This window comes from Pongo abelii, chromosome 8 (genome assembly GCF_028885655.2).
Source record: "Pongo abelii isolate AG06213 chromosome 8, NHGRI_mPonAbe1-v2.0_pri, whole genome shotgun sequence".
Taxonomy (NCBI): Eukaryota; Metazoa; Chordata; class Mammalia; order Primates; family Hominidae; genus Pongo; species Pongo abelii.
In genome coordinates, this window is record NC_071993.2 from 132,049,937 (window position 1) to 132,065,508 (window position 15,572).

General features: G+C 40.7%; 2 protein-coding genes across 28 annotated transcripts in view; one reads left to right on the plus strand and one right to left on the minus strand.

The window, feature by feature from the left end:
* Positions 1-10,395, plus strand: part of ZRANB1 (zinc finger RANBP2-type containing 1) — a 67,451-nt gene extending 57,056 nt beyond the window's left edge. For 3 of the 5 annotated variants that reach the window (XM_063727800.1, XM_054523018.2, XM_054523017.2), the window contains 4 exons: positions 6,107-6,227; positions 7,552-7,681; positions 7,836-8,065; positions 9,157-10,395. In XM_063727800.1, coding sequence (XP_063583870.1) covers positions 6,107-6,227; positions 7,552-7,681; positions 7,836-8,065; positions 9,157-9,375 — 700 coding nt within the window. In that variant the 3' untranslated portion in view covers positions 9,376-10,395. The remainder of the gene's footprint in view (positions 1-6,106; positions 6,228-7,551; positions 7,682-7,835; positions 8,066-9,156) is intronic. The other 2 variants (XM_002821251.5, XM_009245896.4) reach the window with 1 other exon arrangement.
* Positions 10,396-12,718: 2,323 nt separating this feature from the next.
* CTBP2 (C-terminal binding protein 2) overlaps positions 12,719-15,572 on the minus strand; it is a 173,530-nt gene continuing 170,676 nt past the window's right edge. For all 23 annotated transcript variants that reach the window (XM_024253338.3, XM_063727803.1, XM_054523025.2 and 20 more), the window contains one exon: positions 12,719-14,096. In XM_024253338.3, the coding sequence (XP_024109106.1) occupies positions 13,916-14,096 (181 nt within the window). In that variant the 3' untranslated portion in view covers positions 12,719-13,915. The remainder of the gene's footprint in view (positions 14,097-15,572) is intronic.

Consider the following 15,572-nt stretch of genomic DNA (forward strand, 5'->3'; position numbering starts at 1 on the left):
TATTTATTTGACTTATGTGGTATTTTCTTGGTTCTTTGAACATTATCTCATTTAGTTATTACAGGCATGAGCCACCGTGCCCGGCCTATAAATTACTTTCTTGAGAGCTAAATTGTAGATCAAAGCATAACGCAGTATGGCTGGGGTTTGTGGCTCATGCCTGCAATCCCATTGCTTTGGGAGGCTGAGGCAGGCAGATCATTTGAGGCCAGGAGTTCAAGACCAGCCTGGCCAACTTGTTGAAACGCTGTCTCTACTAAAAATACAAAAATTAGCTAGGTGTGGTGGTGCATGCCTGTAATCCCAGCTATTCGGGAAGCTGAGGCACGAGAATTGCTTAAATCCAGGAGGAAGAGGAGGTTGCAGTGAGCCAAGATCACGCCACAGCACTCCAGCCTGGGTGACAGAGTGAGACTGTCTTGCGGGGAGCGGAGGGGGAAGCATAACATAATAGAGTAACAATTTGTGGGCACATTAGAGAAATAAAATAACTTCCTGGATGACCTGATTGGATGTATAATAAAGCTAAAGAGTGAATGTGTCACTCAGGTAGTTTTAGTCAATTAGTAATTGTCCTGGAGAGAGGGCTTTTTTGTGCCTCTTAGTGGAGATGGCTGTCTGGTAGTATGAAGTAGGTTCATCGGGCTAGGTAAGCCTGATGCTGGTCAGTGCTCTGCCTGTCTGGCCCTCTTGATCAGATCCCGTGGTCACCAAGCAGCTTCCTGTTGCTGATTTTCTTAGCTTCCTACTGCTGATTTTCTTGACCACTGCTATGGGCCTGTCTGTGTCAAGAGGATGAGCCTGGTTTGGTTCCTAAGACAGTGGGTTCTTGGCATTGTGGTTTTACAGGTCTGCCTTGTAGTTTTGGTTAGTGTGACTCTGCCCTGTAAGATGGAAAGCCAGGTTTGAACTGTGGTAAATCTACCACTTTGCAGGTCCTCTCTAAAAAGGCAGCCAGTAATCTTTTCTTTGGTGGTAATTTCCTTTTTTTTTTTTTTTTTGGAGGCAGAGTCTTACTCTGTCGCCCAGGCTGGAGTGCAGTGGCACGATCTCGGCTCACTGCAACCTCTGCCTCCTGGGTTCAAGCAATTCTTGTACCTCAGCCTCTCAAGTAGCTGGGATTACAGGTGGCGCCACCATACCTGGCTAATTTTTTGTATTTTCAGTAGAGATGGGGTTTCACCATGTTGCCCAGGCTGGTCTCGAACTCCTGAGCTCAGGCAGTCCGCCCACCTCGACCTCCCAAAGTGCTAGGATTACAGGCGTGAGCCACCACGCCTGGCCTTTTCTTTGGTGGTAATTTCCTGATCTGTTGACAGGCCAAAAGTACATTGTGGATTTTAGAAGTGGTGTCTTTTTTTTAGTGGTGAGGGTTTTTGTTGTTGTTTGTTTTTCGAGAAGGGGTCTTGCTCTGTCACCCAGACTGGAGTGCAGGGGCACGATGTTGGCTCACTGCATCCTTCACTTCCTTGGGCTCAGGTGATCCTCCCACCTCAGCCTCCTATGAGTAGCTGGGACTATAGGAGTGTGCCACCACACGTGGCTAATTTTAAAATTTTTCTGTAGAGATGAGGTCCTCACTGTATTGCCCAGGCTAGTCTTGAACTCCCGGACTCAAGCGTTTCTTCTGCCTCAGCCTCCCAAAGTGCTGAGATTACAGGCATGAGCTACTGCAACTGGCCTTTTTTTTTTTTTTTTTTTTTTTAAAAAAAAAAGACATCTGTGGTGAGTAAGAATTGCTTTGGGTTTATGCCCACCTGTTCCTCACCGCTGGCTATGGATGATCTTACGAGTGAGTTGTCACTAATGTTTGTATTGGGACTGGAATTCTCAGATGGTTGCAAGTCATTTGAGGTCCCAGAAGTCTAGCATAGAGATAGGGAGATTGTGGGCAGATCTCTTGAGCCTAGGAGTTCAAGACGAGCCTTGGCAACATAGTGAAACCCTGTCTCTACCAAAAAATACAAAATTTAGCCAGGCGTGGTAGTGTGTGCCTGTAGTTCCAGCTACCTGGGAGGCTGAGGTGGAAGGATCGTTTGAGCCTGGAAGGTTGAGGCTGCACTGAGCCAAGATCATGCCACTGCACTCCAGCCTAGGTGACAGAGTGAGACCCTGCTAAGAAAAAAAAAAAAAAAAAAAAAAGGTTGGTTGGGGGGAGAAAAACAGTCTGATGTAGTAAATAGGCTAGATAGGGAGTGGCTACTAGGGTGAGAAGGAACTAGGCTGTTTGTTTACAGCCACTGGCAAGAGTTGTTGCAGCAGAACTTTTCGTCCATAGTCCTGACTCTTAAAGGATGCTTCAGGAGTGAGCACCTAGGGCTGGCATATGGACAGGTGTCCCAGAACAGCATGGTTTGGCATCACCTTCTCCAGTCCCTGCCACTGGGGAGCTTTGCCCGATGGTTTACAGTTCAGGCATAGGAAGCTGCATTGATTACAGTGATCACACAGACATCCTTACAGTATTGCGGGGTGGGTTGGGATGAAAATTAGTGGTTAGATAGTAAGTGTTGTTGCCATGGATTCGGGAGATCAGATATACTAGCCTTAAGGAATAACCCTTACATAGTTCTTGTGTTGAGTTGCATTAGGTTTGTCCACTGGGTCTGTTATGTGGCCAGTAGAGAGTAGAGTGAAAAGCTGTGGGTTTTCTAGGCCAGGAGAGGAGGAGCCAGCATGTAGCTTGTCTCCTTTTTAAGATGCTCTTTGCTGAGGTGCCTTTTGCACTTAATTGAAATCAGCCGGAATGAGGTGTTTTCTTAAGTCATGTAAGATAGATAGTAAGAACTGAGAAAGCAATTTTCTTTTATTTGAACCCCTCCACCCATCACTTCAAGATAGGCTATTTGTGTTTGTAGCTAGCTGTGCTGTTCTCTTGGATACCCGTGATTTTAGCTGACTCAGGTTCTCAAGTCTGAATATATTGTACTCGCCTTGCAGTGACATGCCAACCCAATTTCCCAAGGGGCAGGTGGAGGCGTTTAATGTAAATTGGGGGAAAAAATCAGTGTAAGTCTTTTAGAATTATTCCTTTTTTTCTTTTTGGAGACGGGGTCTTGCTCTGTTGCCTGGACTGGAGTGCAGTGGTGCGATCTTGGCTCACTGCAACCTATACCTTGTGGGCTCAAGCAGTTCTCCCACCTCAGCCTCCCAAGTAGCTGGGACTTCAGGCACATGCCACCATTCTCAGCTAATTTTTTTTTTTTTTTTTTGGTATTTTTTTGTAGGGACGGGGTTTCGCTATGTTGCCCAGGCTGGTCTCAGACTCCCACCTCGGCCTCCTAAAGTGACTGTTTTTGTTATGAAGAATTATCGGCCGGGCCTGGTGGCTCAGGCCTATAATTCCAGCGCTTTGGGAAGCTGAGGCTGGAGGATTGCTTGAGCTCAGGAGTCCAAGACCAGCCTGGGCAACATAATGAGACCCTGTCTGAAAACAAAGAAAAACACAATGCACAGATACTACTTCACATGCACAGAAACGGCCATAACCAAAAAGACAAACAATAAGTGTTGTTGAGAATTTGAGGAAATTGGAATCTTCATACGTTGCTGATAGCAACGAAAAATGTTCTAGGTCTTGAAGTCCTGGGCTCAGGTGATCTTCTAGCCTCAGCCTCCCAATTAGCTGGGATTGCAGGCATATGGGCTCCTTGTGATTTTGATTTGCATTTCCCTATTTAAGTGATGATACTGAGCATCTTTTCATGTGCTTATTGCTCATTCCTATAGCTTCTTTGGTTTAATATCTTTCCACGTCTTTTGCTCATTTTTAAATGGATTGTCTTAATATTGATTTGCAGATGTTGTTTGTATCAGGTCCCTTATTGGATATCTGCTTTGCAGATATTTTTTTCTATTCTGTGGCTTGTCTTTTCACTTCATTAGCAGTGTCTTTTGAAATCACGAGTCTTTAATTTGATCAAGTTCAGTTTATCAATGTTTTTCTGTTATTGCTCATGCTTTTGCTGTTGTATCTGAAGAGATTTTTGTCTAGCCCAAGGTCACAAAGATTTACTCCTGTGTTTTCATAGAAGAATTTTATAGTTTTAACTGTTACATTTAGGTCAGTTTTGTTTTAAATTTTGAGGTCATTTTTGTTTAAAGTGTGAGGTGTCCTAAATTTACCTTTTTGCATGTGGTTACCCAGTTGTTTCAGTACCTTTAATTGAAAAAAACCCTTTCTACATTCTATTGCCTTGGCGATTTTGTCGAAAATTAGTTGACCATAAAAGTAAGTGTTTGTTTCTGGACTCTTAATATTTTTCTATTGATTTATTTTTCCATTGGGCTATCCTTATGTCAGTACCAGACTGTCTGGATGATCATATCTTTGTAATACATTTTGAAATCAGGAGTGTAAGTCATTTGACTTTGTATTTCTTTTTCAACATTGTTTTGACTATTTTGAGTCCTTTGGATTTCCATATACATTTTAGGATACAGCTTATCAATTTTTGTAAAAAAGACAGCTGGGATTATGATTGGGATTGCATTGAATCTGCAGATTTGATTGGGGTAATGGTGGTATTGTCAGCTTGACAATATTGAGCCTTCCAATCCATGAACATGGATTGAATGTTAAACCAAACTGGTATTCCTGTACCATTTGGTCATATATTGCTGGATTTGGTTTGCTTGTCTGTTCTTATGGAGACTCTGGTAGTTTCAGAGTTTAGGTCTTGGGGTGGTGAGGATGAGCATTTTAACATGTTTAGTTTTAAAGTATATTTTATTGAACTCCCTTCTTCAGTGGTCTTTGAAGAGTTTTGAGTGCAATCACCATTGAATTTCTGGCTGACTTAGCTGTCTTATTTATAAAGTGATTTTAGGCACCAAGAAATTCCTAACTGCATATAACTTTCAGTATTGACAATTTCTCTGTTTGATGTTTCTCCTTGAACTTTTCAAAACAATGTATTTCATCACTGTTGCCAAAATTTTCAAGACACATTTCTGTGTATCTTAGCGATTATAAAAGAAGCATATACATATTTTAATTTTAAAACATTTGGAATTATGATTAAACATCCTCAGTTACCTGGAGTATGAAAAATGTTTTAAACTTGAGTTAAACCTCTGGAACATTATATTTTAATTTCTTTAGAAAATATATTTACTTTCTAATGAGCCCTTCATTAAATTACTGTAAAGTTACTTGTGACACCACCCATTTAACTTTTTTTCCCCCCCAGTATAGCCGGGGTCTCACTATGTTGGCCAGGTTGTTTTGAATTCTGGACCTCAGGCAATCCTCCTTCAGCTTCCCAAAGTGCTAGAATTACAGGTGTGAGCTACCACACGTGTTCACGTTTAACTTTAATATGCTGAAACTTTTTAACAACAGGAACAGATTTGTCGTTTGTTTCTTTTACCTAGAATTCAGATGTATGGAAGATAAATGTGATGTTATAAACAGATTCAATGTCTGTCTGCATTTTAGAGGTCTTAGTTGGCTTGTTTTTGTAAGACAGTGAACCATAATTTTGAGCATAATTATTTCTGAATTTTTATATTTGATAGACAATCGATGTTGTTTTTAGTAATTCAGTGTTAAGCATAAAGAAGGAATGTTTTCTGTCATTGCAGTGGGTTTCTTTTTGGTTGCTTTTGAATTATTAGGTGATCATCAGAGAGAAATTATTTATGGAAAGAAATCTCAGGGAGATGATCTTGATACTATGAACACGTGGAATATTTCCCATCTGTTGTTTATATAAGTGATCAAGTAGGTGGTGTACTACACATTGATAGAGAAATGTAGTGTCTTCGTATACATTTCAGATGACTTTCTTTTTTTTTTTTGTAAACTAATTGTAGACAGTGGAAAATAACCAGTCTCATCATTAGCGTTTGAAGTTTGAAAATTTGGTTGTTGGTAAATCGAATTCTGGCTAAAGATGTTAAAGGATGTTACAGGGTATCTGCTAGTGGAAGAGGGAGGCATTTTTCATGTGAAAAATACATTACCAACCAGGCAAAATAAAATTATTAATTGTTTCACAAACTGCTTAAAGACTGCATTAAATAAAAATGATCAGAACTTTAAATGTTTTATTTATAGAAGACTTATTTATTTATTTATTTTTTTACTATCCTGCTTTTTTAGGTTTTACACACGCTGGAAAGATTGGGAATCATGGTATTCTCAGAGCTTTGGTTTACATTTTTCCTTGAGAGAAGAACAGTGGCAAGAAGACTGGGCATTTATACTCTCCCTTGCTAGTCAGGTGAGGATGCTCCAAGTCTTGTTGCTTCTGTGAGAAAAGTAAGCATGTAGTCTAAATGGATTGATTTGAGCAAACCATGTTGGGGGCAATGTGGTCAAAGAAAAGAATGCTTGACTTGATATCAGTCCACTTGGGTTCTAGTGATGACTGCTATGTATCAAATAAATAGCAAAGCAAGTATAGATGACCATAGCAAGTCCTCACTGCAGAACAGGAAGAGTAATATGTGTTTTTATATCGAATGATTAAAAAGTGAAAGCTGTGCTATGACGGTTACATACACTAGATAGTCTTGGGATTGCTCTCCATTCCTGCAGCATAGGCTTGATGCCTATGGTACCTATCCAGGTGAGCTCTGTTCTGTCTCTGGGGACACTTAAGATTACTGAACTGGTGTAGGATTGCTGTTACTCATCTGTCAGGCCCTGAGGAACCAGTTGTCAATCTTCATAATGCTCCCTGTGGTGAGGCAATACCTGTGTCATGTAGGCCAAGGAAAAGCGTAGTTTAGCTTACTCTGAACTAATTACCATCAATAGGAATGATTTCTGATTAATGTGGGAATGAATTTTTCCAAGTTTGCTAACGTCTTTTTATTAATGAAGGCTGCTTGTGACACAGAACTGTGTAGGGTTGTCCCTTAGACTCTTGGTTTCATGCTTTATTTTGTGAAGCACTTCAGTATACCAAACTGTAAAGTACAAATATATATACAACTACTCCTTTTTTTTTCCAGAAAGCACCATGGTTCATTTGAACTTAGAGAAGGAGGTACCCGATCTTTGGGCAATTTGGGCAGGATTCATAGTGGTTGATTTACATGAGACATGCATCTCACACCATGCATTGTAGCTCGATGATGGACCCATTTAATATTAGTATTCACGAGTTAGGTGATACTGCCATTTACATTTGCATGAAGCAGGCTCACTTTTTTATTTCAGGACTTTGTTGTAGGTAGTGCTTTCACAGTAACTTAACAAGAATGTGATAAGAAAGCATCCTTAGCTCTCTGAATCTCTGGTTCCTGAGGTTGGAGAGTTAGTAGTGAGGTTGGGTAGTGAGGGATATTTCAAAATCTGTATGCACATCTATATAATTTGTGAGTTTGGATGGTAAATGATATTTGCATGTAGCCTTTGTAGATTTCTTTTACAGTTTTAATGGATTTATTATTTGAGGAATCAGATGCTGCTTTGACAATTTTTTCTTTCTTAAAAACCAACTGCGATAGTATACTGAAGGGGAGGTAGTATTGTTTTTTACACATCAGTTTTCCAGGAGTGGTAATAAATGTTTTAAGTTTTTGTTCTGTTTTGTACAGCCTGGAGCAAGCTTGGAGCAGACGCACATTTTTGTACTGGCACATATTCTTAGACGACCAATTATAGTTTATGGAGTAAAATATTACAAGAGTTTCCGGGGAGAAACTTTAGGATATACTCGGTTTCAAGGTAAGCCATTCTTCAGGAGCAATTTACAAGTTTCTTTGAACGGAATGGCTCAGATGTCAGGAAGGAGCAGTGGACAGGGGAATGTGAACAAGGGCAGTGAGGGAGTGGCTCTTTCTTCCTGTGACTGTTGGGATATTCTTCCCTCTCTTTCCAGGTGTTTATCTGCCTTTGTTGTGGGAACAGAGTTTTTGTTGGAAAAGTCCGATTGCTCTGGGGTATACGAGGGGCCACTTCTCTGCTTTGGTTGCCATGGAAAATGATGGCTATGGCAACCGAGGTGCTGGTGCTAATCTCAATACCGATGATGATGTCACCATCACATTTTTGCCTCTGGTTGACAGTGAAAGGAAGCTACTCCATGTGCACTTCCTTTCTGCTCAGGAGGTAAGCAGCGTGTTTCTCCTATGAACTATTTCTAGTAGTGACCTTGTACCAGAAACAGCCTGAAGTGCCTTTCAGGTGTGGTTTTATCTGCACTATCACTTAATTTCTGAATGTGATTGTAGTAATTGCTGAAGATACCAGCTATACTTTGAAATTTACCTTTTCAAAATTGCTGTATGGGGACACATCAAGGAACTTAAGGTGGTGATGGGTTTTAAGAAGAAAAAGATGAGGTTTGTGATTTAAATATGGCATTTTAGGGAATGAGAAGTGTGAGTTTTTATCTGAAAGCAGAGTTCCAAGAATTGCAAGGCCAGTGTGGTTTAAGAGGGGAAGCAACAGGGAAAGAGAGAGGGTAGGCGGCAGGGGGAAGGAGGAAGGGAGAAGAGGTCAGAGAGGATAGGGATGGGGTGGAGTTCATTGAAGGCTTTTTAAAGCTTTGGGTTTTACTCTGGATAATGTGGTAAGCCAATGGCCAGTTTACCCAGAAGAGGAACATTTGGGGTCTGGTGCATGGCAGGAGCAGGAACACCAGGTATTGTAGATGAAGGGGAGTGAAAGGGTGGTGTAGACCAGACAGGGGAGGTGGTGAGAAGGTACAAAAACAACGCTCTTTCAGAAAGCCAGTATTCTTATAAAAGTATTGGTCTTTTATTTAATATACTAGTAATTATAAAACATTTATAATCACAACATGAAGAGAAAAAGTTCATAGACCGTAACTTGTATAATTTCAGCTTGTACATAATTGACTAAGTAAACTTACCTTGTCATGTGTTTGAAGCTGTGGCTTGCCAGGATCAGTTTATTAGGACATTTGTTTTTTGTTATGTTATCTAACAAATTACCCTCTAGTGTGCTCTGCTCTTTAGTTTTTTTCTGAGAAATTTCCCATTGATGTCTTTTTAAATTTAACCAGAGCAAACTGGACTTTAATCACAAAACTTCCAAGAGGTCAAAACCATGTGAAAAGTTGATTGCTTTGGCCTTTTCATGAGTTAGCATACCAGCTGTAGGTTTCCATGTCACATTCCTACCAAGTCTCTGATCTGTTGTGTGATTTTCCCTTTGTCTTCGTATTCCTCCAAAAGCTAGGTAATGAGGAACAGCAAGAAAAACTGCTCAGGGAGTGGCTGGACTGCTGTGTGACGGAGGGGGGAGTTCTGGTTGCCATGCAGAAGAGCTCTCGGCGGCGAAATCACCCCCTGGTCACTCAGATGGTAGAAAAATGGCTTGACCGCTACCGACAGATCCGGCCGTGTACATCGCTGTCTGATGGAGAGGAAGATGAGGATGATGAAGATGAATGAAAAAAAAAAAATCAAACAGGAGAAGACCAAGGCATCAGATCTGTAATGACCCTAAAGTTAGTGTGGTGCTCCAAGCAGAGTCGACATCATGGAATGAACCAAATCTGGCAGGATCTGCTCGGGGAAGTGTTTTCCTGGACCACACACACCTTATGGAGATAATGCCTCTGCTGCGTGAGGGGACAGAGAACTTTAGTTGGACTACAGTTTGTAAAAAAAAAAAAACTAATTTTATTAAGACAGAACTTTTTTCCTTTCAAATTGTAAATCTGTCTATAAATGTAACGCATGTGGTTGTGTAAGAAATTGTTTAATAGGAAAAGTTGTACCAGCATCTTCATATTATTGAGAAAATGTTTTCCAGCATGGGCACTTAGAAAAAGCACATGGCAAATGGCTCTTTGTTCCTTTCAGATATTATTTCAGTAGAACCTGGCATTCTACTTTCACCTTAAAAGATCCATCTAAGTCTCAGATCTGGAAACGTTTTGTACAGATTATCCACAGCAAAACATAAAAATAAGCTTTTATTTTATTAATAATTTCGTTCCTATTGTGCCCAATCAAATCTTTTAGGAACAAACTGCAAGAAAAGCTAAGAATGTTTTAGAGTGAACTAAATATAGACATTGCTTACTTGTTTTGAAGAGGGTTTTGGTTTTGATTATTGTGTCTTTAAGTTTTCTGATATGCCCCCTTTCGATAGTTAGATATTTATTTGTTGGGAAGAATACCTTAAAATGAGGGTTCTTATTCCAGATTCTGGGCAGTGGTCTGTGAGTAGTTTTTTTCCTGGATGAAAAGGGAGCAAGCCCACTTGTCACTAAATGAATTGTGTGAAACGTGCTCACTTGGACTCCATCAACAATGTGCTGCTCCCAGATGCCACGCCAGAGGGCCTTCGGATTCTCCCTTCTGTCACCTCTGCTCTAAGCAAATCTTGTTAGAAGGGCATGCCTTTGCTTAGGCAGATTGGGAATACCAATTCACTACAGAATAAAGATTTTAAAAATGCAATAAGGTGGCAAATGCATTGTATGAAGAATTTCTCAGTGTTTAGTCTGAGAATTTTTGCATGTTGGTTAATTGTGGCCATTCTTATTTAAAGTTAAAACTATAATCTTAGGTAGAAAAACTTTTTTATAAGAAATATTATTTGACCACTTCAGGTATACATTCAATACTGGGTAAAAATTTCAGACCTATCTCAGGAACACAAGAAATATTTGGTGTCCTGATAAGCACTTTCTAGACTATTGATGTGGCCAGGAATTTGGAAAGACGACACACACACACACACGCACGCGCACACGCACACACACACACAGTATTTTTTTTCCTTCCCTGTGATGAGAAAGGCTGTGAAAACCTTAAAGTATTTGCTTGCTTCTTGTTTTGTTTAGTTGATAATGAAATATGTACAACCTCAAATTTGCTGCCAGAATACTAAAAATAGAAAAATACCCACAAACTGTCATGTCTTTAGTTCTTTCCCCCGAACACTCAGTAAAAAGGTGTTCCCAGGATGAAAAGATCATTTTTGCTGCATGCTAAATCTTGCAGGAAAAAATGATGCTTGTAAAATGATGCTTGTAGTACGATTCTGCAGAAATGAATCTTTGATACAGTGTAAATGCTGCTGTTTCAAGTGGTGAATATGTTGTCAAAAATTGGCTGTTTGCTTTCATTTTGGCCAATAATTAATCAAGTTTGTAGAAAATGTTAGCATTCTGACTACTTAGCATCTGTAGTAACTTTTCTCTATGTATAGGGATAATTTTTTAGTGGGCAGAGATCCTGTTCTAGTTGCCTATTAAGCAAAATCTGCCCTCCCAATTGAAAAAGCCAAAGAGAATTTTTGTTAGAGGGAAAAGCATGTAGCCATTGCAGTCTGCATTGCAGCCAGCGTTGTCCAGAGAGTACACGCTCAGTACTTAGCTTCTACTGTGTGTTGTGGTCTGGTGTTGTTTCCCCTGAGCGCTCTATTTATTTATTTATTATCAGTGACCCTGACCACATAGTGTGATAGGTGCAGCATTCTTCCCTGTGGGAAAGAATTAAAGATGGTTCCATTTCCTAGGCTACGGACAGGAATGGGGCTCTAAATGGTTTTCATAGACTGGCTGTTAAAGGCCAAAATTTTTGGTAAATCAATGCTGTATTATGCTCTTGAACTACTAAACAGCCATAATTATTGTCCCAAGGACTATATTCTTAGTCCTTTTTCAAGGATTATACGTGGCTAGGTGACAGACATAAATGATTGACTCTTGATAGTAAGTAAGTCATACCTTCACTCTGTGGACTTGAGGGTTCTTTTTCTAGAGCAAACAGAGCGTGGCATTTTGTTTTGACTTGTTCTTCCTTAGAGTCAAATTTATATATATATATAAATTTTTGTTTGGGCAACCAAGATCTAATTAAAACCCAGGTGGACCATGGATTCAGACCTGCCTTTTTATGTTTTTGACTCTTAGGTTCATCGTGTCCCAGACTTCTTCACATATGTGAAGGTAAGATATTCTGTGTGCGCTTGGCCTCCTTTTCACGCATATTTCACTGCCTCTTTGATGAGTGGTTATGAAGACGTTCAACTACCTTTTTGTTCCCTGGGGTAATAGGTAACTATGAGCGCCATTTCTCTGCATGTGGGCTTGTGTTAATGGACACTTTCATGGTAGAGTTGGGATGCGGCCACCACCTTAAAATGAGTGGGCAGACAAGGCCAGGCAAGCCAGAGGCTTTAAGACACCATGATGTTTTTGTTTTGTTTTAATGGGAAGGGAAGTATAAGGAAGAGCTCAGAGGGAGTTTGATACCTGGAATTGTTGGACTTAATTGACACTTGCAAATACTTAGTATAAAGGTTTAATTCTATTTAAAAAGAAGATCCATTAAATCAAGTTCTTAACTCATGGGACTATTTTGCAACACTTCTTTGTAAATATCATTTTGTTTGTTAGGTTATTGGCAAAACAAAACAGTTTCAAGGTTCACCTCTCTCCCTTGAACCAGGTCCAGGTCATTTTGCTTTGGGGTAAATTAAAGTCAGAACTCTAAACAGTTGAGCAACTTTGTTTTGTTTTTTTTGAATTGACTTAGCACTAAGCTACCATTACATCTTAAGGATGGCATGACTTGGTAATGATGGACTTGTGTGAGGTTTTGATTTTTCAGTTAAATTTTGTTATCACATGAGGTAATTGTCAGCGGTCTTGAGTCTGGTTATGGAATAGGCAGATAGAATCCTGTAGTAACAAGAGTTGGAAATTGGCTAATTGACAATGCAGTTGCCTTAAACATCTCAAGTAGAGAACTTTTACATTAGTGAGATGTACTTGAATTTCAGAACTTAACAAATTTTAATTACTTTTTATTGAAAACTGCACTGAACGCTAAATGTCCACCTTTACAATAAACAAATACAGTAACGGTAACTCACACTAAAACAAAACATACTTCTGATAGCCATTATTTTTCTGTTTGGGACAATTTTAAAGTTTTTTTTTTTGTCACAAAAACAGGAATGTACCTATACAAAGGCTCAAAATAGGCCATCTTTTTAAACAAAAAGGCAATGATTCACAAAAGACTATGAATAGAACATGTAACTAGTTGATACAAATCTAATAGGATTTGTTAAAATCAGTCACATCTAATACATCTGAAGTGTTCTTGTATAAAATATCACGTGAAGAAAAGAAGACTTTATCAATGTCTAAAAAAGTGGGTTTGTTCATAGACAATCTGACAAGTTACCATAAAAAGTGTTTCCTGAGACATAAGGAAATGCAACATTATTCTTCTTGAACCCTTTTAGCTCAAGACTTTCCACTCAATAAAATAGCAGAGGATCTGAAACTGAGAAAATATATTTGAGTACAAACAGCTTGTGAAACTTAATACTTTTTTTTTTTTTTTGCATCATCAGAGGGTTTTACTGAACTTACAACCAACTTGCCCGCTCAGTATGCAGTTCAGATGTGAGAGACGCTTCTCTGTACAGCAGCCTGTACTGTCTTCAATCCTACGCGTGCAGGTGTCTACCACAGGCAAACAGTTTTCTCCCCATTTTGTAGTAATGTGATTTTCCTATTAGCAAAAAGAGGTCACCAGCCCCTGTAGACTTAAGGGACTCAAGTCACAGGATGGGGATTTCCTCTTAATATTTTTTATTTTGTTGTTTGAACTCTTGATGCAACATTGTAGAGCAGGGTGTTCAGGACCTGCTGTGCCCAAGGGACTGATAAAGGAAAAAGCTCTATTTATTCTTTTTGTGATTTGATGCACAGATGAAAAACTTAACACACAATAACAGAAGTTGGTCGTTAATAAATCACATCCTAGTCTTTCAGCGCTTCCATAAGCAGACGACATCTTCAGTTTTCTAGCTCTTGTAGTTTTAACACCGCAACATCAATGATGCATATGTCCAGAATCAGTTACAAAGACCATCCGATTCTTTTTCTCTTAGTTCATCTATTTTTCACTGTCTCTTGGTCCCAAGTGTATCTGAGTGATTACCTTCCGGCATTCTCTGCTATTGCTCGTTGGGGTGCTCTCGATTGTCCCCGTGTTTTGTGGGCTGGTTGGGAGAGGGCGCTTGGGAAGGATGTGCCACTGTCGGGAGGTTGTGAGTCACTGGGATGCCTCCAGGGATGATCCCTTCCATGGCTGCAGGAAGTCCTCCTGGAGCCACACCCACGATGCCTGGCGGATATCTAAGGAACACGCAGAAATAAGGCCTTGTAAGTTCAGGGCAGAGTTGCCAAGCTCTTGGCTCTTCTACTTCTGGCCTTTTCACAAGAGACAGGAGCCCAGTGACATGAACACGGCTCACCTTGACCGACCTTCTGGGCTCAAGTGATCCCACCTCAGACACCCAAGTAGTGGCGACCACAGGCATGAGCCACCACGCCTGGCTAGTTTTTGTATTTTTTTTTGTAGAGATGGGGTTTTGCCAGACTGCCCAGGCAGGTCTCAAACTCTTGAGCTCAAGTAATTCCCCCACCATAGGCCTCCCAGAGTCCTGGGAGTACAGGCGAGAGACACCACGCCTGGCTAATGGCCTTTTTTTTTTTTTGAGACGGAGTCTTGCTCTGTCGCCAGGCTGGAGTGCAGTGGCGCGAGCAATCTCAGCCCACTGCAACCTCTGCCTCCTGGGTTAAAGTGATTCTCCTGCCTCAGCCTCCTGAGTAGCTGGGACTACAGGTGTGCGCTACCACCCCGGCTAATTTTTATATTTTTAGTAGAGACGGGGTTTCACTATGTTGGCCAGGATTGGTCTCAATCTCCTGACCTCGTGATCCGCCCGCCTCAGCCTCCCAAAGTGCTGGGATTACAGGCGTGAGCCACTGCACCCGGCCCTGGCTAACAATTTTTATGGGACAGTTTATCTTCCCTGTCCCCAAAGCAAGGAGAAGTCTCAATTTTTATATAAAGCACTGGCAACTAATTCATAAAAACAAAACTAGTCCAATCCAAACACGGGGCCACTAATTTTGTAGCTTTTAGATAACAAGAAGATATTAGCCCATACTATTTATGAATGTGGATATATTATACTGTTCAAAAAACACACTTTGTACAAAATGGACTCCCAACTGTTCACCAATTACTTCTGACTGATAAAATGATTTCCCAACAGAGTACAATGGACTCCTAGGGACTCAATGTTTGTCTCCCTCCATCTCCCTAATTCCAATTCAAATCCCACACCTCGAAGGTGATGACCTTAAGAGGTAGAGCCCTTGGGAAGTGACTGGGTGAGGAAATGACTGGGTCATGAATGGGATTAGTGCCCTTACAGAAGGGAGTCTAGTTAGTGCTCTGGCCCTCTCTGCCATATGAGGATGCGGGAAGAAGTTGACGGTCTGCTGCCTGGCCGTCACCAGAACCTGACCATGCTGGCAGCCTCATCTCAAGACTTCCAGCCTCCAGAACTGTGAGCAAGGCATTTCTTTACAAGCCACCCAGTCTATACTACTCAATTATGGCAGCCAGAACTCACTAAGCTTTCTAGGCTGGTTGGCTATATACTCCCATGGTGTGAGATGGGAAGCGGATGCTTGCTGGCTGTTGGCTGGGGGCCCGCCTTCCTCGGAACGCCCAGGCTGGGGCTGGTTTTATATTGCAAGCATGAAGTGCTGTGTGAGGACACATTGCATTCGCTCGGGCAAAGTGGGACTCAGTGTATT